At 50.0% G+C, this 22237-nt stretch overlaps 1 protein-coding gene across 2 annotated transcripts in view; it reads right to left on the bottom strand.

Annotated features, from left to right (window-relative positions):
• Positions 1 to 22237, bottom strand: part of DAAM2 (dishevelled associated activator of morphogenesis 2) — a 109162-nt gene that overhangs the window by 12124 nt on the left and 74801 nt on the right. For both annotated transcript variants that reach the window (XM_063098393.1, XM_063098394.1), the window contains exons 7-17: positions 21185 to 21295; positions 19691 to 19794; positions 18582 to 18648; positions 16897 to 17014; positions 14800 to 14938; positions 12121 to 12179; positions 11799 to 11983; positions 10920 to 11219; positions 6712 to 6819; positions 2628 to 2734; positions 1319 to 1403 (exon numbers count right to left, since the gene is read on the bottom strand). In XM_063098393.1, coding sequence (XP_062954463.1) covers positions 1319 to 1403; positions 2628 to 2734; positions 6712 to 6819; positions 10920 to 11219; positions 11799 to 11983; positions 12121 to 12179; positions 14800 to 14938; positions 16897 to 17014; positions 18582 to 18648; positions 19691 to 19794; positions 21185 to 21295 — 1383 coding nt within the window. The remainder of the gene's footprint in view (positions 1 to 1318; positions 1404 to 2627; positions 2735 to 6711; positions 6820 to 10919; positions 11220 to 11798; positions 11984 to 12120; positions 12180 to 14799; positions 14939 to 16896; positions 17015 to 18581; positions 18649 to 19690; positions 19795 to 21184; positions 21296 to 22237) is intronic.

The raw sequence follows: 22237 nt of genomic DNA, 5'->3' as shown, positions 1-22237 counted from the left end.
ATGAATTTTGACAAAAATCTTCACCCATCTAAACTACCATCCAGATTAAGATACAGAACATTTCCATCCCCTTAGAAAGGTCAATTGCGTCACTCCAATAAGCCACCTCCTCGCCCCAATATAGCCTCTCAACTGAATCCTATCACCTTAGATTTGCTTATCTTCGAACCTCATATAAATGAACTCATGATATATATTCTCTTTTGTGTCTGGCTTCTTTTGCTCAGCATGTCTGACATTCGTCCATGTGCATGGCGGTAGTTTGTTTTTTATCGATCACTGAGTGGTATTCTATTGTAGGAACATGCCACAGTCTATTTCTTCACTTTCCTGTTGATAGACAGCTGGGTTGTTTACAGTGTGGGGATTTTATAAATAAAGTTGCTATAAATATTCTTGTGTATGTCTTTCAGCCAGTATTTGAACTTGTTTCTCTTGAGCATATACCTATGAGTGGCATTATGGGCATAGGGTAGGTGTATGATTAGCCTTAGTATGCACTGCCAAATAGCTTTCCAAAATGATGGTGCTGAAAGGGAATTCCACTTGCTTCACATCCTTGCCAGCACATGGCATTGTCAGTCTTTTTAATTTTGGCTACTTTGGTGGGCATGTGGTGCCACCTCATTGTGGTTGCTATATTTCTCTAATAGTACTGGACACATCGTCACATGATTATTGGCCATTTGGAAATTTTCTTTCATGAAGTGCCTGCTCATATCTTTTGCTCATGTTTAAGTTGATTTCTTTGTCACTTTCTCACTGATTTGTAGATTTCTTTAATCTGAATATGAGATCTGTGTTAGAAATATATATATATATATATATATAAGGGATCTACAAAAGGTTCATGGGAGGATTCGTATGATCTTTTAATTCCATTTTCCACTAACTTTTTAAAGTACTCTTGTATGGCAAATATCTTCCTCTAAGGTTTGATCGGTCTTTTCCTTCTGGTGATAGTGCCTTCTGATAAACAGATGTTCTTAATTTTAATGAAATCCAATTGATGGTGCCTTTGTTTGGTGTTCTCTAGGTTTCTCTTAAAGGACACTACAAATTGAGATGGAAGAGATAGGGGAAAGATACGCTATTGGTCACGCTGATTTTGTCTTGAGATTCATAAAGGATTGTACCTCCTATCTTCTTCCAGGGTCCTTGAAAGGTTAGCCCAAGGAAGTTTCTATAACTTTCTACCCGACTCCTCCAACCTGATTTCTCCTTGACCCAAGAGTCTCAGCCTCTGTGGGGTCTGTCAGGAGGGGGTGTGGCTGAACCCTCGCTTCAGCTCTCCTTCCCTTCCCACAAGGGTCCTCACCTGCTCCAGCATGTCCTTAGCAAGGTCCTCCTGCTCGTCCATCTTCAAGACGGCCTGCCGGATCTCCTCGTTAGAAAGCTTCAACCTAAGGCAAAACCCCACTCCCTGAGCAGCGCAGTCTGGCCCCTCAGCCCAGCACAGCTCCCAAGCCTTCTCCAAAAGATACAGCCTCGGCCTTCTCTCCCTTCCTAACGTGAACTTGGGGGTCCACTTGACAGTACCCCCTCCTGCTCTCCTCTGCAAAGCCTTCTCAGACTAAGCAAATATGATTCACTCCATAAGCTCGATCATGAGCATTTTAGTCTCTAAAGAGAGACTTGAGTCTCTGGTCTCTTGTGTGAGGTTCCATCAGAGCTGATAGGGGCATTTGGGAGTAAAAGGGATGTCTCCGGTGTTGACTGAGGAGACAGGACAAAGGGTGTCTGATCCTTCTCTTCCTCCTCATGCCTAAAACATGCACAGCATCTCCGTGGGAGGTTGGGACTAGCAGCAGGCCACTGCGGGGGCAGTTTCCTGCTTCTCTCATTCTCAGAAAACAGAATCACTCTCAGTCTTCTGGCAGCAGCACCTCAGCTCCCACCCAGCTGTTCCCATCAGTCTTGATGTCTGGAGAGAGGGAGAAGCCATCCCCAACCCCAGCACACTCCCCCTCCCCCACAGCCTTTCCCTATTCCCTCCACGTGCACACGCACTAGGAACCCTGGGGATTCAGAACTCTCTCCCATCATTGACTGAGAGAAACTGAGGCCTGGGGCTTTGTGGGAGGACAGGGGATGGGAGGTGGGGGCGGATGTCCCAGAGGCAGCTGGGGCAGCACTAAGAATAGAATAGGAGGCAGTGCCCTCTGACCCTGGCTCGGGCAGGAGGCCCCGCACAGAAGCTGTGCTGTGAGTGAGATACTGCCCTGCTTGTTCTGCAGCCACGGGAAATACTCAGGGGCTGAGATCATGCTGCTCTGGGGTGTAAGCTGCATGGGGCCCTCCATGGGCTTAGAGCGACTCAGCTGCCAGATGCTGACCAGGCTGATCGAGGCCTCGCAGCCAGGACAGTGTCCTGTCTGCAGAGTCCCGCACTACTGCTCCACATGATTCTAAATCAATGCCCACCCCTTCCCAGAGGACAGCAGAGAGGGGGAGGCTGGAGACTGCCGTCACCCCATTCCTCTGCCACCTCTCTCCCCCAGGCACTCAACTCAACAACCTCTGTTTGTTCTATCCCCGTCGTGGGCATCAGCTCCTTGGAGGGCCCATTCCCTCCCACAAGGAACCTACTCTGGAGTGGGGGCCACAGAGGCAAGGCAAGCACATACTTGGAGAGAAGGATGATGCAGTTCTGAGCCCTCCGACCATCAATGACCGACAGCTCCTTGACCTTGCGGGAGGCCAGGTAAATGTCCTCAGTGGAGCCCAACTCTTTCTGCAACCAAGTCAAGTGGAGGAGTTGAGGTGTGTGCTCTCCCCAGTCCTCTTCTTGCCCGCCCCCCAGGAACCACCCTCCTACCAACCTGGGAATGCTCCTGGTGTGAGGGGAAGAAGGAAAGGGAAAGAAAGACAGGAGAGAGAGGAGAGTGGTTACTAACTGACTCTAACAGGAGGTACATGGGACTTTACCTTGGGCTAGAATGGGCTGGGGGGGGCATTGAGGAACCCCCTTTTCAGAGATTGGCTGTTCCTATGGAGGAGGGTGTGGCCAATGCTTGTGGCTTTGGACAATGTGACATGACCTACCACGTCCCCCACAGAATCAATCCCCATTCCCACCACCCCACTCAGAGAGCCTCCTCAGGCTTATGATGAGAAGTTGGTTCCAAGCCTCATAAATTCATAATTCCTGACTCATGGGGACTTCAGGCACAGCCCAATGTGCTCAGGGCAGAGGACATCCGCAAGTGCGCAGGCGCAGAAACAGAGGCAGAAGGCCTTGCAGAATTCTCTCCTCTGGAGTTCCAGCAGGCAGATTCCCAATAACTCAGAGTCTACCCGGCCCCACTCTCTTCTCAGGCCCCTCACGAGGTAGCCAGGAGGCTGTCTAGCACACTGTTCTTACTTTGGGAGGTCCCTCCAAGCGCACACTCTATGTGGCGCGACTCCAGGGGCCACCATTCGCGTCATTATCTCGTGAATCGTGCACCTGGAGTTCTGCAGTGCCCAGCCTGTGCAGTACCACAGGGAGGCCTCACCTTAGGCCAGAGGTAGGACAACAGACCTGTGAGCCCTCTGCTCACTCCACTAGACAGTCACCTCTGCTGCTGCCGGGGTCTGCGTGAACTGCCTCCCTCTCCTACATTTCTTCTTTCTCTTTGGGGACCCTCCCCCATGCCACCCTGTATGGAAGGGTAATGAGGTAGGAGGTGGAATGTCCCCTCTCTTTTAGGCCCAGTACAGGGCAGCAGTTCAGGACAGTGGTTAAAAGTTGGAGTGTTCAGAGTCCCAAGAGTGACTCACCTGCTGAGAAGGATTAGTTATCAGCTCCTAGGCAGGCAGCAGCCACAGCCAACAGAGAATTAAACATGCACAACATTAGCCAAGAAGTTCGGGGACCCCGGAACAGCAGGACAGACATGGGGATTTCTGGGCAACTATTCTGCCCACTTCATCCCAATGAGACCCCCATGGCTGAAGATAGGAACCTGGACATAACCCTGGACAGAAGCTGCTTCTAGCAGACATGCACCCATAGAGACTCCCCACAAAGCAGAGATTGGGCAGCTCCTCCCCCCTGCCCTGGGCCCAGTGGGACCACCACTCCCCAATTGGGGCACACCAGGCCCGCGAGTTCCCCCTCCCAGGCCTTGACTGCCTGTTCTTCCGTCTCCTCTGCTGAGAATCTGCCGAGAGGGCAGAGGGCAGTCCTCCTCCCTAGGATGAGCTCATCTTTCTAAACAGGGGAGGAGACACAAATGCACGAGCTGGAAGCTTGAGAAAGTTGTCTTCATCAAGGCAGGGTAAGCATGTCCATGAATTTGCCCCTCATCTGTCCTTTGAGGGCTAAGAGCAGCTGAGGAGGCACAGCCCCTTCCTGACACTGATGGAGTTGAAACCATTAACTTAGAACCTGCATAGGGCATGGAGGGGAGCCCACAGCTCTCAGGACCTCCCCTGCCCTTCGACCCACCAGCCAGGGCTCCATGACAGGCAGAGGAGGCGACGAGGGCAACACAGCCTCAGCGATCTCTCCAGCTCTCCTGCCAGACACTAGGTGGCCCAGTGAGTGACAGTAGTGTGTGTGAGCCCAGCCCCAAAGCAGGGCACAGACAGAGTGGGCTCAGGAGGTGAACAGAAGTGAGGGCAGACAGAACAGGGGGTCTTTCCGTCTTAACTCTTCTCAGCTCACTAAGTGGGGAGGCCCCAGACCCAGTTTGTCCTAAGCCCCATACCCCCTCTTTCCAGACTGGCCCCATCCCAGCCGCACCTCAAGTCCCTAGAGACTGGGTGGGCCAGGCCAGAAATCTGGCCTGGAGGAAGACCCACAACCTAGGGGAGGCATATGATTGCCATGCCTGACACACCCCTGCACATGCTCCCTCTGTCCTTGGTAGCCCCCTGAAACCCTGCTCCTCAGGAGCACCAGGGCTCAGCAGAATTCCTTCCAGCACCAGCAGCCTTAGCTGCCTGTGGCCTCACCAGCCTGAGTGAGCACGCAGCTGCAAGTGCTTCATGGAATCAGGGGTACAGAATCAGATGCTGTGGGCACCCACATTTGAATTAAATAAACAGAATCCAAGACAGGGCCAGAGCCTGCTCCCCACAACCCCGGCCAGTTCCCTGGGGACAGACACATGTGTCCTCTGTTCTGTCTGCCCTCAGGAAGGGGCATCCACAGGCCTTCACTTGGCAGAGAGCAGGCCAGGGCATGTTCTCCAGACCAGTGGGGAGCCAGGCCATAGCTTCCAACCACTGCCCAAGACCCAGGAGGCCACAGACCCTACTCATTGGCCCCTGGGGAAGTCCTCAAGACTGGAGCCCTAGGCTGAGCAGGGAGAACGGGGAAGGTGGTAGCACAACCCAGGGAGGAAACAGCCCCTCGGAGGCAGGCCAGAGAGAAAGCAAGCACCTTAAGGCCGCTAGGTGGGTAATTCACAAATTGGACCTGGGAAGGCCCCCATTTGTGCTAGTCACAATGCAGATTCCTGGGTCCTAACTCATCTCCCAAATCATATTCATGTGATGATGAGGTTCAAGAATCAGCATTATTGGCAGTCCCTAAGGTACTTGCCATAGTTTGAGACCCCTGCCTCAGGGATGCTCTGCGTTCTGCCACCAGCTCACTCCCCCGACTTCCTCTGTGGCTGGAGGACCAGACTTGTTGGCTGGCGTCTGTCCATACCGGCCTTAGAGCAAAGCCCAGGGCCTCTCAGGCCTGCCCAGGGCCCAGCCTCAGCCTCAGCCCTTGAAGGGACATGAAGCACACCTCCACCTTCCTTGCATTGCTAACATCCTCTGTTCGGTGGACCCATGGGGGTGTCAGGAGATGAGAATATGGTGGAGAATAGTTGAGAAGTTATAATGCCTTCTAGGTATAGTCCCTAAATCCTGGGCCAAAGAGAGCAGGGGACAAGAGTGGCCAGGCCTGGAAACTCCACCTCCAGTGCTCCGGGATGAGAGAAATGTGCAAACAATTCCATCACTTGACATGTAAATACAAACTGTAATACAGGGGTGTTTCCCCTACCAGACTCACACCTCTGGTCTGTATGTATGTTCGCAGCAGGAACATGGTACCTCATAAAGAATAAAACCATGCAGTAGACAAAGGCCCTTCAAAAAGTTCATGGAAGGATTCATATTATCTTCTAATTCCATTTTTCCACAAACTTTTTGAAGTTCTCTTGTACATGTGAAGAAGTAAAAGGAAGGAATAAAGCACTCAGTAGAGTGTGGCGCTGGGAGCGCGGCGACGCTCCCACCGCGGGTTTGGATCGTATATAGGAACGACCGGTGCACTCACTGGCTGAGTGCCCGTCACGAAAAGACAAAAAAAAAAAAGGAAGGAATAAAGGGAGGGAGAGAGGGAGGGAAGGAGGCAGGAAAAAGGAGGGAAGGAGGGAAGAGATGGAGGGAGGGAGGAAGGGAGGGAGGAAGAGAGAGAAGAGAGGGAGCGAGGGAGGGAGGGAAGGCAGGAAAAAGGAGGGAAGGAGGGAAGGAGGGAAGAGATGGAGGGAGGGAGGGAGGGAGGGTGGGGAGGGAGGGAGGGTGGGGAGGGAGGGAGGGAAGGAAGAGAGGAAAAGGAGGGAGGGAGGGAGGGTGGGAGAGAGGGAAGAGATGGAGGGAGGGAAAAGGAGGGAAGGAGGGAGGGAGGGGAGGGAGGGAGGATGAAGGGGCCTGAATTTGGGGGTTGAGGGGTGTGGTATGTGGAAGTCAAGACCCAAGAGGCCAGAGAGGGCAGGTTTTTACCTGGTGCCTCTGATAGGCTGAAAACATTTTTTCAAAATCTTCCAGGTCCAGAATCCGAAATACCTGCATATCATCGATCTCATTCCATACGGTGCCAGGGACACGCTCCTAAGGTTCAGGGTAGGGAGAAGACCCCATGGTTGACCCGACTCCTTCCTTATGGAGATGCGTGATGCCTCCCCCACCCCACCTGTCCTCTAACTGCACATACTGCTATGGCCAGGCTTTCAGACCTTTGGAATGGGTCCCCCTCAAATCTCCCCCCCGCCTCAATACTCTGCTCCAGGGAAGAGGCCAGAGACAACTTCCTCCCCCTCCCTCTGGCACGGGGCCACACATAAGCATGTTCCAGAAACTGCTGGGAGTGCTGGAATGAGGGGTGCACCACACTACTTCCAGGAAAGCAAAAGCAAAAGCAGTGCTCTCGGGGCTCCACACAGGCCCACTCACCTTCGAGGGCAAGGCTGGTGGGAGGCTGATCTCATCGCTGGCCCGTAACACTGGAGGGATTAGGGCCCTCACATATTTGGGATCCTCAAAACCTCAGCACAGACTTTACTTTCCATATCTGAGATGGACATTTCTTTCCCGGATTCCCAGAAAGTGGACAAATTGCCAAAGGTCAGACACCCTGGCCCCTCTAGTGGCTCTGCTCAGACCAGCAACACTCTGCCACCATTTCCCATTGGTCTGATGCAGGGAAGGTGTCCCCATCCTTTATGAGAAGAATGGGCCTAGGGTTCTACATTTCCAGGTCTCTCAGTGCAGGAGGTGCCCGTCTCTGTGCAGGACGCTTGCACTGGACAGTGGGAAGGAGCTGGTAGCCAAGCCAAACATCACCCTGGCAGTTTCATGACCCCGCTGATGGCTTAGAGCACAGAGAACAGACCCCCAGCCCCACCGGCATGTGCACCCTCTCCTCCTAAGAATCTTCACCTGGTCCAGAGCTTTCCTGTCCTTTAAAAGAGAACCTCCCTGCCTTCCTCTGGGGACCTTATCAGTGCCTCCTCCCCCTCCCTGCATCTCCCCTCAGCAAGACTTGGAGAGAGAAACATACCTTTCACTCACTTTTATTTTCTTAAACTCTGGAAAGGGGAGGCTAGGCCAGAGTCAGGGGGTGGGGACATTCCTGTGGACTTCCGAAGGCCAGGGACCCTCTTGTGGAATGCTGGACTGGGAAGCTCAGAGCAGCAAGAGATACAGGCGACTGGCCAAACCCAACACAGACACATTCTTTTCATGGCAGAAACAACCACCACATATGAGAGTGTGTGCATGCATGCGTGCATGCATGCCTGTGTGTACACAGAAGCATGCGTGGGGTAGGGGAGGAGCACTGAGGAGAGGAGCAAGGCTCCTGAAAAGGGGGATGTGGGAGGCAGACAGGAGCTGGGAAAGGGAATTGAATCAGGGAAGGTGGGGAAGGGGGGTTAGCAGCCTGGCTGCCCAGTGACCCAGAGTCTACTCAGCAGGGAAACCTGCACCTAAATCTAGGCCTGGGGTGGAGGCAGGGGGAGAGGGGGGGCCCACAGAGGTAACATGTTCCCTCCGTCTTTGTTCTAGGGGAGGCTGGAAGAGACAGCTGGATGTCCGACACTGGGTTGAATTCCCCATGAGACAGATGGGGCACCCCACTCTCTCACTTCTTCCCTAACCCTGCCCCACCCCAGCCTCCCCACGTTTGCTGGAGGACTTGAGGCTCTTCATCGAGGTGTACTGAGGCCTGAGACAGGGAGGGAGGTCTGTTGCTAATATCATCATCATCCTAATTTGAACCACATTGCCCCGCTCTGCCCACCTTGTATAATTATACTCAAATTTCTCCCACTCTGGCCAAGATTCCATCATCTCCAGTCTAGATTCCTGGGACTTTTGCCCCTCTGTAGATAACCTTTAGATGCCACGGAAATCTTTCTCAAGAACGTACTTCATTATGTTTCCCTCATAGAGCATCGCCTTTGGGGTCAGGCAGACGCAGCTGGCAGAAGCTCTCAGCCCTGCCTTATGTGGACAGTGAGCCAATGGAGGGACACTATTCTTTTCCCATGTCACACAAAAGGAAACTGAGTCTCAGTGATGCTGCCTCACTGAGTTGATGTGAGGATTAAGTGAGATAACTTGCTTAAAGCACACATGGTAGTGCCACTAATAATAATCTACTATTATTATTATTTAGTCTTTCTGTGTGTCGTCACTGTTCCAAGTAGTCTTTATGCATTAAGTCAATTAATCCTCAAAACAATCCTTTGACATGGATATTATTACCCCCATTTTACAGATCAGGAACCTGAAGCACAAATGATTAAATATGCATTTAGTCTCCTGCCACACAAAAGTTTGGGAACTAAGAGAGTAGGTTCTCAAATACTACTCGGTGCCCCTCCACCCACCCCTGCCGAGAACATTTGCAACATTTACAAATGCTCCCCATTGTCTGTGCCATCAAACCTGCACTTTCCAGTCTGGAAGTGAAACTCCGGCCTGCTCTGGGTCCCTGGGGAATTGAGATAGACTTTCCTGTGACCAGATCCTAGAGAAAAACTTTAAGCACAATGCTCCCTATGACGAAAATGTTGCACAAACATTTGCCGCCTTGTCTCTCTTCCTTAACCATTGTCGAGCATGGTAACTTTCCATTACATTTTTACAACCTTAAATTATAAGTTGTAAGTATAGAAGACAAAAATTACTTTTTTTACCACAATAAAAATATGTTATTTCTGATCATGAGCAATGGAGGTCTCCACAAAGCCCGGGGGCCTCTGCTCTGAGTGCTGTTGCCTGCTTGTGGGCAGCTGGCGTTTGAGGCTCGCCTGCTGGCCATGGGAAGCAGCCCCAGGGCACAGCTGTGCAGTGCAGTTGTCACAGACCTTCACAATCTTGCTTTGAAAAGCTGCTAACAGATGGCTCTAAAACTTTAATAACTCAGGGTAGAGATATTATCAGAGGCTCAGGAGGAGACTGTGAATGGGCTGTATTCATTCTTCTTTCCATCCAGATTATACAACCAGAGGTGGAAGGAATCGTAGAGATCATCTCACAGAGGAGCAAACTGAGGTACAGACAAGATGAGTGATTTACACAGGTCACACAGCTAGTTAGAGCCAAACCCGGTTTGGTTACAGGTTAGCACCTCTCCCTCAACCAATCCCAGGATCTCCAGGTGTTTCTTTCCTAAGTTGCCAGATTGTATGCTCTTAAAGAGCAACGTCATCCATCACCTCTCATTATTATACACCATAGCCCCCAGCATAAAGCTCTATGTAAGGCAGACCTCACACTCACTGGCCAGCTGGTCTACCATTAGGAGAAGGCACCTAACAAATAGGTGACCACCTCCTTAGCAATCTCACGTCTCTTCCCACTTGAGTCTCCATTTGAAGTGCAAATGGAGACGTTAAACTGGTATCTGCATGGTTGTTGCTGACATGTGTTTATAGGTCAGGCAACTGAAACCAGTTGCCATGTGAAGCCACTGGTCCTCTTAATAGGACTTGCCATGGTGCAGAACCAGAGGCGGGACTTGGCCCAGGCTGGAACTGGCCTTCAATTACTAGGGTCTAATGCAACTCAGGGCATCTCTACTCTATGCTCATGAGAGTCAACAGAGGAATCAACTCCCACATGTGGGCCTGGAATTGGTGATTATTAGTGGATGTTTCTCACGAGGGCTTCTCACAGTTGGTCTAGAAATACTGCCAGTGTGTGCAGCTCCCCCTGGGAGGACACCAAAATGGCTGCATCTTGACATCACGCTTTGGCCCTTTGTACGCACTGCCCTGATCTTTACTATCTCTGAAACCTGGCTCAAGCTCTTTGCTTATTTTTCCACCCTTTTCCTCCAGTCTATCCTGTTTTTGAAATCCTAGCCCAGCCTTGTCTTGTCTAGAAAACACCCCAGCTTGGCCCATGCTCTGATGTCACTGTTACTCCATTAAGTCTCAGCACACAGAAATTCCATCTGCAGGTGGCTTTGCCAGCGTGAGCATGACACATGCCAGTTTTTCTCCCCGTGTAGATGATCTCCCCAGTGGACTGTGAGCTGCCTGGCACCAGCAATCCCATCTTCTGCACCCATTGTGACTGCCCTGACCTTCCACCAAAGAAAGAACCCAGGTGGAGATCTGCAAAGCATGGGCAGGCAACCCATGGATCTGGCTGCCCCTGGCTGTAGAGGACAAAATGCTGACCCCTTCCTGGTTACTCACCTCATTCAGCTTGACCCAGTTGAAGGACTTCAGCGGGTGGGAAGGCTGGGGGACACGCTTTTTCCTGAGTGGGACTTCGCTGCTGGGGAAGGGGTCCTGAGGGAGGGGCAGGCCCATGCCGAAGCAAGGCGGGGCACCTGGGGGAGTGGGAGGCCCACCAGGTGGGAGGGGTGGCGGTGGGGGTGGGGGGCAGCAGGCGAAGGGGAGAGGAGGTGGGGGTGGAGGCAGGTCGTTGGTTGTCAGTGAGGAAGACAAGGTGAATGGGCCCCCAGGGGGAGGCGGGGAAGACACAGGGACTGTCTGTGAGGAGACAGAAAAACCGAAAGGACAAGTCCATTAGTGATGATGCCACTCAGGTCCCCCACTGCTATTCCTTTTCTTACTCTTATTCTATTCTAGATCCCAAATCCTGCTCTCATCTCACACACATAGGCCACCCCCACCCCCATTTTCTGTCTCTGTATACCAAACATCTAACACACACACAGAGTCAAACACACACACAGACAGTGGACAATCAGAGTCATAGTCATCATAATGCTACAGTAGTATTGATAGGTACAGTTGTGTAGGCTGCTGACTGCACAAGGACATCCAGCTGAGAGGGTGAGGGGAAACCCAAATCCCACCTGCTCTCTGCTTTCCAAGGTGTGCTTCCTGGGACAGTGTCTCCCAAAGGAAGAGGCATTATTTTTCCTAATTAACACTAAGATGCCACCCATACAGCCTCAGAGATTCCTTCTCTCCTGGCCTGAGGGTCCCCTCTCTCCTCCCCCTCATCTTGGGGTCCTCAGTCCTCCCCACACCTGCTCTGCCTACCTGTCTTAAAGCCCAGGGTCTCAGCTTGGTTATGTAAAGAGGGGAGAGGTGTCCACATACTGAGATTTCACTGAGTTGGGCTACCAGCTCTGCCACTTGTCCCCGAGCCTGGCGCAGCTCCTGGGACTCTCGGGACAGCTTGTCCTTCATTTTGTTCAGTGTCCGCATCATCTCTTCCTTCTCCAGCGTCTTCGTCTCACATTCCCTCTCCTTCCTCTCCAGCCGGCTCACGAGCTCCATGTGTTCTGGGAAGGGGGTGGGACAGGAGATGAGGTGGGAGAATGGAGTGTGAGTACGTGCACCCCTCTCCATGGGACGAAACGGGTCCTGGGCTGGGCTGGGGGATGCGGAGCATGCAGCAGGCCAAGACAGAAGCCCTCACCTTTCCGGAACTTCTCTGCCTGGTCTCGCCACTGTTTCACTTCATTCTCGTTGATGAGCCTGAGGGGGAGAGAAGAAAGGGCCACATGGTGGATGACCATTGGCTCACAGCCTCCCAGAAGACCTGCCATCTCTCCTCCCCAGGTTAGTTCCTTCATCTCCAAACCATCCAGCCACATCAAGGATGCTAGGATTTTGACTTCCCAGATGTCTCTCCAGGTCCCCATCCCTGCCCCATTCTCCTGATCTGTCCATGTGAACCGTGAGGGCTGAACGGAGCCTTGGACATCTTATAATCCAACCCCTTTGTGATGCTGTTGAAGCTACTGAGTCTCAGAGACCCGAGCTGGGATGAGAGCTAATTAATGGTACGACTGGGATTAAGTCTCAGGCTCCCCTCAGTTGTATAATGACTTATACCCCTTTGTACAAACAGGTTTTTGCATCACAAAGAGATCAAAATATTGGCCCTACCCTGGCCAGGCTTATAAAGACCAGTGTGTAAGAGCAAGAGAAATTGCCCACGCCCAGCAGTACAGAATGGATGTGCTGAGGGTGAAAGGGGATGTGTCTAAAACATCGGAAGGCCTCGTGCATACCACACTTTTGTAATAGGGTGTTAAAATTAAGCTTTTTACCTAGACACCAAGGAATAAGACAGATGAAATCCCAAAGTGAGATTCTAATAATCATTTCTTCTGTAAATCTGAAAATGTGGGAGAGTTAGATCCATGACTTTTAGCCTCTTCAACCACATCAAGGATATAAAGAAGGGACAGAGTATGGAGAGGGGGTCGTATCTGCTGAGGAGATTTCTTTAGAGAGAGCCACTGCTGTTGGCCCCCAGGATGCTACCTCCATCACCATCATCCAGGGAAGGGGTTTCTTTGGACCCACTCAGAATTTTGACCCATGTCCCCTGATGTTGGGAGGAGGCAGGGTGGACTGCAGTCTGACTCGATGCCAGGCAAATCCAGAGGGTGGAGAAGGACTGACCAGGAAAGATCCTTGTGGAGGAACTGGGCTGAAGCTATTTTCAGTCCTGTCCAAGGGGTCCACCACGGAGAAAACTGCAAATGTCAACACTATGAGTCCACGTGCACTGGATTGCTAGTGAACCAGGGGCTGACTGACGGAAGGGTGGGAAGGAGCTGGCCAGCCAGCTGGAAAAAGATCTTGCAAGGCCAGAGAGCTGGGTTTTGTAAAGAGAGGCACCAGCAAGAAACTTCTGAAAATCCCAGGAACACACTGACATCTTTACCCATGTGTGAAGCCCAGCAGCAGGAAGTCTGTTTACTCAGTTATCTGAATAAGTAAGACCTTTCCCCTTTCCTGCTCCTAGGCTAAACTGGTTTAGCTAGTAGACACACACACACACACACACACACAGTAGACACACACACACACACACACACACAGTAGACACACACACACACACACACACACCCTTCCCAGTCCAGCCTCATGGCCCCAGCCACTTCAAGAGAGAGATTTAAGTCTAAATCAAGCCTAGAATGCTGATTTGCATCTGGGACTAGCTCTCCTAGTTGCAGACTTGAGACTGTCTTGGCAGCTTTAAGTGATCTTAGGATTTCTATTGCCCAAGAAGAAGCAAAAACTTCACTGGACCTGAATTTTCATCCTCTAGGAGTGGAAGAGTTTCCCCACTAGATAGTGTAAAGAATTAGAAAATAAAAATAATGCTGCCTTTTGATTACTTTACTAGTTGCCCTTGTCCAACATATCAGTTAGGATTCTAACTACATCAACATCCAACTATTTGTGCAAATGAACAGTAGTAGGAACAGTTCAAAAATCATTTTCTACTTGGTTTTGAAATGCAACATATGAATCAATGGGAGCCAACTTATCTTCTTAAGGGCAATTGGCTCAGACTCGTACCAAAAGTCAAGTAAAAGTTTAAAATTAAAAATCAGTGTGAATGTAAGGTCTTATTATTAATTAATATATATTTAAATTTGTTTCTCTTCATTTTTCTATATCTAGGGTCAGTAAAAGATGATAAGCCAGAAGGCCTTGGGCTCTGACAACCTTGTCCAACAGCCTTGTGATCAAATGGCCATGTGCTAGGTTAGTGGTCCGGAAACTTCTATAAAGGACCAGAGTAAGTATTTTAGGTTTTATATACCATGTACAGTCTCTGTCATGTATTCTTATGTTTGTTTGTTGTTTGTTTCAAATATAAAAATTATTCTTGGCTCACGGCCATACAGAACAAGCTGGAGCATTGGATTAGTCATGTGCCATAGCTTGCATTCTCTATGTCATGTGTTTAAATCCGCCCTCCATCCAACCCATGCAGTGGATCATGGAGAGTTGAGCACATACCCTAAACACCTGTGCTATCTAATACAGTAATCACTAGCCTGTGTCATGTGGCTATTTGAATTTAATTTCAATAAAATCAAATTTAAAGTTCAGTTCTTCAGTCACACTAGCCTCACGTCAAGTACTCAATAGCCTTATTTGGCCACCATATTGGACAGTGCAGATATGGAGCATTTCCATTAGCTCAGAGAGTTCTACTGGACAATGCTGCTCAAGACCCACTTGGTGATATGTGAGTTGAGACAGGGACCTGAGGTTTCACTAGTGAGACCCAGAGTGGGAGAAATGGGAAAAGTGGAGGAAGACAGGGTAAAGGCTGGCCACTGCTCACATGTTGACGATGTTCTTGACATTGAAGTTCTCCAAGGGAGCCAGGTCAGGGTCCGTACCCCGCTCATCCTGGAGGACAATCTGCTGGAGGATGCGGTCCAGGAGCTGCCACTGCTGGAAGTAGCCACCGTTCCGCTTGTCTAAGGGATGACAGGCATCATATCTTTATGGCGCGCTGGAGCCCCCTGGGGCCCTGCCCTAGCGCCACTGCCTAGGTTCAGGCTGGTGAGGCATACCCTTCCCCACCAGGCAAACTCACAGTTGGTGGAAGAGGCAATGCCATTGCTGATAATGGAGACTCACAAATCCAGTCATCTCTCAATCATCTGCAGCTGGTCTATGAGTGTGTCACCCTCCTGACGTTTCCCTACACCCTGAAATGTTTCCTGGCTTCCTTTCTTCCCTGTTTAGACCCTGCACATACTATACCCTGGAAATTCAAGTTGCTTTCTACATTATTTATGAAAAACACCTGCTCCAAAACATTACATGCTGAATAATGAAGTCTCCAGAAAAATAAAAGCACAGAAAAAGATTTTAGGATTATCCACACTTTTGCTCTATAGAGAAAAATGAATGGACACCAATTACAGGTGCACTGAGAGAGAGTCAAAAGAGTTAGAGAAGTGGTTAATGGAATCAGGGAAGATTTCCCAGTGGAGGTGACCTTGAACTATGAAGGCAAAGGCATCTTGTGTTGTGCCTGGTCTCACAGGCACTCTCATCCACCCTAATCATAGTTTGGCTAGACATGGATTTCCTTTTCACGTGATAGCCACAAGCTATTCTTCCTTGGTCCTTGATCCCCAAGCCCTTTTTCTCTACTGACCACCATAGGAAGCTAACCAATGTAATCCTGACATCAAAATCAAACCATAATGACGATGAGGTGGAAGATCATGTCTGCAAAGCCCCATTTTGGGACAGAATAGAGGGATATATTCACATTGCCCATGGGACATCAAATACAGGAAACCCTGGGAGCAGAAGTCAGGCTTCCCAGGGATGTCCATGTCTTCCATGAAGACCTTCTGGGCTGAGTTTTGGAGAACTGACAGCTTCCTTGTCCAGGTCACTGTGTCCCTCTTCCTTTCTACCACTCCACTGACACATGCATTGCACAGTGGCATAGTTTTCCATCTACTTTGCACCCAGAGAAACAGTTCAAAGCCAGGTCAATGGCTCACAGAGGTAGAACATGTTTCATCTAAAGCCCTGACCCCAAAGAAATGAAAATTCCTTCTGTTTGTAAGAAACTCGCTCAGCCTCAGATTTGTTCCAGGAAAAATGGAGATAACGCACACTCCTAGGTCATTTTGAGGTATAGAGATGATGTGCTACAGGACCTCACATCATGCCTGGCCCAGAGTTGGCACACAATAAATTGTAGTTTTCACCATCACCATGACCACCACCACCACTAAGGAGAGTCTGGCTAGATTGACCATTATGGTGGGCCACACTAGCTTTCAATTTTCTCTGTTGTTAAGAGCTTAAGTACAAAATGATACACTTAAAGCTCATTTCAAATTGCATTCTAGGGTGGCTATTAGCAATTATGTGTAATTTATTCAATCACTGTGTACACTTGGATCTTAAGAACTTAGCTATCTGCTCTCATAGATGTAGAGAGCACATACGTATAGAGAGAAGCAGGGGCCAGGGTGTTAGGGTGGAAGTCAACAAGGACTAGACAGAAGAGCTGATAAAACCTTTGAGAAAACGTACATGTGTGCTACTCCTCCAAGCACAAAGCTTTTTGGAATGTCCCAGGAGGACAGATCACTCCCCTGTCATGAGCTGACAGCCAGGGCTGTTTGATTTTGCAATAATCAAGCTACTGCTTGTTGGACTAAAATGTTGGAGTTGCTCAAGGCCTAGTCCTCAGATCCTTCCCTGTGTGATGGTGGAAGTCCTGACTCCAAGGAGGGAGGGAAGAGGGGCCTGAGTCATGGAGATTGGCCTCCTGAGGGTGAATGCAGAGGTAGACGTGGTCAGACTCACCAACCCAGGGAGGTCCTGAGGCCTCATCTTGACCTGTCTCAAGCAAGCCAGGGCTTGAGCCAGCTGAGGGCAGCGGCAAGTGCAGGGTACTCACAGGGCATCTGCAGGCAGTGATGCAGGACAGAGAGCAGGCAGGGGTAAGCTTCAGTGTGCTTCAGCTTCTTGTGGATCAGCTCGAACATCTGTGAAGCGCTCTTAGTGTCGATGTGCACCTGGGGGAGTGGAGAGCACAGTGAACGAGGAGAGGGGGTACCATTTCCATCCCCTGAGCCCCATCTCCCAGGAGAGCTTTTCTTCCCCTGCTTCTGGCCCAGGCTTAAAAGTAGAGATACAGAGAAAAGGAGGAGGGAGATAATTATATAAACTAGGATTTCTTAATCTCGGCACTATTGGCATCTTGAGCTGGATAATTCTTTGTGTGGGGGGATGTCCTGTGCATTGTAGGAAGTTTAGCAGCTTCCCTGGCCTCTTCCCACGAGATTCCAGCCCTCCTATCAGTTGTGACAAATAAAAATGTCTCCAGACATTGCCAAAGCCCCCTGGGCGGAGGGTGGGAGAGAGCACGAAATCACCCCAGGCTGAGAACCACTGATCCAAACTAAGAGAAGGAAGCAGGGGCATGGGTGATTCAACAGCATGGCAGAGGTCCACCACCCAGGTTCAAACCCTGGATCTACTCTCCAGTTGTGCAACAACAGGCAAGCTGCTTATTTGCTCTGACCTCAGTTTTTCTATGAATCCAGGACTTTTATGAAAATATAATGGGATAGTGCTTGAAAACTGTGAAGCACCACCCAAAAGTATGTTTCTCTTTGGTTAGGGATATTATAATACAATACTTAAGCAGCAGAGTTGTGTGTTTTCAGGATTGCTAAGGCTAAAATGAAAATATGATTTGGTTTGCTAAGCATGATCTAGTTAGGGACGGGGAGAGATGACTCAGGAAATTGCTAGAAGGCAGGAAGCAGTCAGCCCAGGAGAAGTTTTTGAGACTAATCACGTGCAAGAACTGGTTTTCTTTTGGGGTTTTTGTTCTCCTCTAGGCAGATGCCCTACCAGGTGAGGCCCACCAGGTGAGGCCCACCAGAGCCAGCATACTATCAGGGCTCCAGAAGCAGGATGTGATGGTTAATTTGAGGTGTCAGTTTGATTGGGTTAAGTATCTGGTTAAATACCAGATAGCTGGTAAAACATTATTTCTGGGTATGGCTGTGAGGGTGTTTATGGAAGAGCTTGGCATTTGTGTCAGTGGACTGAGTAAGGAAGACCTTCCCTCACCCAGTGTGGTCAGACACCATCCAAGCGACTGAGGCCTGGATAGAACACAGACGAATTCTCTCTCTCTCTCTCTCTCTCTCTCTCTCCTGGAACTGGGACATGAGAACTCCAGGTTCTCAGGCCTTTGGACTAGCCCTAAGCCACACTCCCAGCTTCCCTGGTTCTCCAGCTTGCACATGGCCTGTCGTGGAACTGCTCAGCCTCCATAATCATGTGAGCCAGTTCCCCTACTAAATACCCTCTCATACCTCTCTCTCTCCCTCTCTCTCTGTACGTATGTGTGTGTGCACACGTGTGTGTGTGTGTGTGTGTGTGTGTGCGCGCGCGTGTATAAATTCTATTGGTTCTGTTTCTCTGGAGAATCCTGAGTAATACACAGGCCATGGGGGCACCGCCAGGGATCCCAGCCCACACTGGCCCCAGCACAGCACAGTATCTAGAGAAGTGGTTGGGGGACCACCTGAGACCCCACTGTAATCACTCCACCCACAGGCTCCTCACCATGTCAAACCTCCTGGCTAGCTCCAGGTCATCCTCATTCCGGACCATCTCGAAGAAGTCTAAATGCCTAGACAGGATAGGGGCATAGAGAGAGGAGGTGTTACAGCCAGGACATCCCTGGTTGAGGGGTACAGCCTCTTTGAGTCCCCCACTGGCTAAATCTGAAAGCTTCATTCAGGCGAGGTCAAGGCAAAACCAGAAAAAAGCCACTGTCTGAGGCCTACACTCCCCCTCTTTCATAGGATTCCACAACCCTCTTTCAGAGAAGTCAACCCAGAGTCTCATAACCTTAGATGGGGTTTCTCAACTTTGGCATTGTTGACATTTTGGACTTGAATATCCCTGGCTGTGGGAGCTGATCTGTGCATATAGAATATTTGGCAGCATCTCGGGCCTCTACCAGTAGAACCCCACAGTGTGACAACCAAAATGTCTCTAGGCATTGCCAAATGTCTTCTGGGGGATAAAATCACCCTACGTCTATCTTCCCCAGAGTCCTCTTATTGTCCCCAAGGCAGCACTGTAAGCTAATCTCTCCTTCATTTCCTATACCCACTCATACACACCCCCACTTCACCTCAAAAGGATCCATTCATTCTCCCTTAAAACCCATTGTAATAAAATAGCCTGTACTGACAGGACAGACCAGAGGGGGCTTCCTGGTAATGCAAAGGAATTTAATTGTGTCCTTTGATCAACAAGGGCTTTACAGTGCACATTTGGGGTAAGACATTTCTTTGTTGAGCAGGAGTACACTGCAGGACATTTAGTATTCCCGGCCCCAAACAACCAATACCAGTAGTGCCCCCACCAACCAGTTTGTAAATCAAAGTACACTGCCACATATTTCCAAATGTCCCCCAGGGGGCAGTAGTGCCATGGTTGAGGACTACTGGGTTCACCTGTCTATAACGTCAGAGGTGAGACAAGCAGGTAACAAAGAGGACAGGCAGGGCACACCTGCCCCACAGGGAGCTGATTCTGAATAGCAGCCGGGCATGGCAGGTGGTCTCTAGTGAGAAGGGCAGCCTTCACAAAGATCCTGACCATCCCCAACTGAGGCACTGTCCCCACAGGTTTGCAGTGGGGATGGGTGGCGTGGGCCTTACTTGTCCAGGATGGCATTCTCGTGTTGCCGAAGTTTGTCGATCACAGGCTGTATCCCCAGCATCAGGAATTCATACCGGAGATGCAGGCGGAACTCCAGATTATCCTGGGAGTCATCAAGAGAAGACCAGACTAATTGGCTGGTCTCAGTGTCTACGAGAGTCCCCAGTGGCCCCCAGCTGTACTGCCACCACATCTCCTGGAGCAAACTCACCTGCAGCTGCTTCAAGTCTCAGAGTTCCAAGAAAGGGCAGGAAGAGACATCTTGACCTTGTTATTTCTCTAAAGCAAGCCCACTGCCCAGCGCCTTTTAGGTCTCCTGCCTCACATCCTTCTGAAACTACCACTTTTCTTCTAGCCTTTGGCATCAAACAACAGTGTTGTCGAGTGATATAGAGCACAAGCTTTGGAACGAGACAGATCTTGGTGCTGCTCTGCCACTTATTAGTTTTGTGACCTTGAAATTAAGGGAAAGCCTTAGTTTCCTCGTTTGTACAATGGGCATAACATTACCTACTGGCAGGAGTGATATTCATAAAAAGTCCCTGATGAGATATGGGTACCTATGAATCAGAACAGGTACAGCCATCAATAGCTGGTATTAACAAAGGTGATGTCAGCATCTCGGGGACAGATTGTTCCCCCTACCCACCTCACCTAACCCAGATCATCAGGACTAAATGCAAAAACAAACAAACAAACAAAAACAATAACAACAAAAACCAGTATGCTGGCAGAAAAGAGGGAAAAGCAAACACCGTTAAATTGTCCCTTTTGAATCTTTTGTCCTTCAGGTTGATCTTAACCAGGGAATCTGATTGCCTTAGAATTCAAGAGTTCACCGGCTCTTCAAGTGCTTCTAATATTGCTATTTTTATAGTCTGAGAATCCCATTCTGACCCCAAAGGAAGGGGAACCAACAGCCACACCTCCTGACAGAAGGCATTACAAGGGCACTGCCAGCCAACCCAGAAACCAGTCCAGAAGCAGGTCCCTAGAAAGCTCTAGAAAGGATGGCCAAAACTTGCCCTCCTCCCATAAATGATCCCCCCACCTTGAGCCCTCACCAGCTGGCTTAGCTCAGGGTCTGTCCATGACACTCATAAGGCACAATATGTAGGAAATGCCCCAGGAGCCTTCCCAGGTTTAGGTAAAATCAAAAGGAATTTTGTGGGGAATGAAAGCCAGACTTAGTCCTCACCACAGCTGGGAAGAGACACAGATAAGGTAGACTGTGGGTCACATGTAGTCCAGATCTGGCTGACATGATGTTGTCCTTGGGACAGCGAGGTTCAGGACATGCTATTCTTGGCCTCAAATGAAGAGGCAAGAGGTTACGAAGAGAATCTGAAGACAGTGATGGTAGTGGCAGCCACGCCAACCAGATGCCTCAGCCTCTGCTCTCTGCTGCTTCCCCAGGAAGCACATTCACACACTCTACCCCAGGTCCAGAAAGTCAAGGAACAGCAAGTCCAAGGAGAAGGAGCCTGCCTCACCTCTCCAGCTCCAGCATTGAGGACTGCGTTGATGAAGGACATGATGGCTGTTTTCAGATTCACTTCATCCCGGTATCGGCCCAAACTTCGGTCCAGCTCATTCAGCAGTGTCTGCATGGAAAGGCAGGGCAGATCAGGAGAGGAGGGCTCAGGGTCCCACTAGCACAGCCTCTGTGCCTTGCTCCTGCTAGCTAGAATGCCCCATTCCATCTCTCCACAGTCATGTCTATCCAGCTTACCTTGGACCGCCCCCAATCTTGCCTCTGCCTAGGAGCACCTTTGCCTCTCCACACCTGTCTCAGGACCGCCTCACTCCACTTCCTCCCAACTTGGCCTCGGGGGCTCGGTTTACACTGCTGCGCAGTGCTGCAGCGCTGCTTTATAATTGTGCTCCAGCTGTTGACAGCTCGCATGTGTTCTCTGCTGAGCTCCTTGACAGCACAGACACTACCTTTTATCCCTTTTTCATAGTCTGCAAAGGTTCAGGGGCCACTTCCTACACAGAGTAGGTGCTCAAAAACATTTGATGACAGAATAAACAAACAGCCTACACGGGTAATAAGCCTGTAGAATTTCTAATGTTGGCTCACATGTATCAAGACATACTCTGTGCCAGGCACTGTGCTGAGACACATTATACTTATCTTGTCAGTACTTTTCTGGGCAGGGCTGGGAGAAGAAAAGAAGATAGCATGGCCTGAGCTCCCAGAGCTGGTCCCAGTTGTCCCCACATTACGCACTGACCCAGGCATAGGGCCTAAAATCTTGACAGCAGCAATTGCATTCAATTCAACAATTCCTGACTGACCCCTATCATGAGCCAGGTGCAGAACTCAGAGACATAGAGCCACAAAAATGAAGGAGACTAATATTCCAGCCTCTAGAAACCCACAGTTTAGTGAGGAGAAGTCCATTTTCCTAGCCAAACCCATAACTCTTAAGGCCCCTCATGTCTTTTTCTGAAAGCCTTCTAGCTCCCAGTGCTCTGCCTGTTACCTCCCATGAGCAGGCATGCAGCTCATATTACACCCTTTCCTTTGGTTTCTGCTACCA

This window comes from Cynocephalus volans, chromosome 5 (assembly GCF_027409185.1).
Source record: "Cynocephalus volans isolate mCynVol1 chromosome 5, mCynVol1.pri, whole genome shotgun sequence".
Classification (NCBI taxonomy): domain Eukaryota; kingdom Metazoa; phylum Chordata; class Mammalia; order Dermoptera; family Cynocephalidae; genus Cynocephalus; species Cynocephalus volans.
Note: the sequence above shows the minus strand (reverse complement) of the source record. Positions and strands in the feature narration are given on the sequence as shown.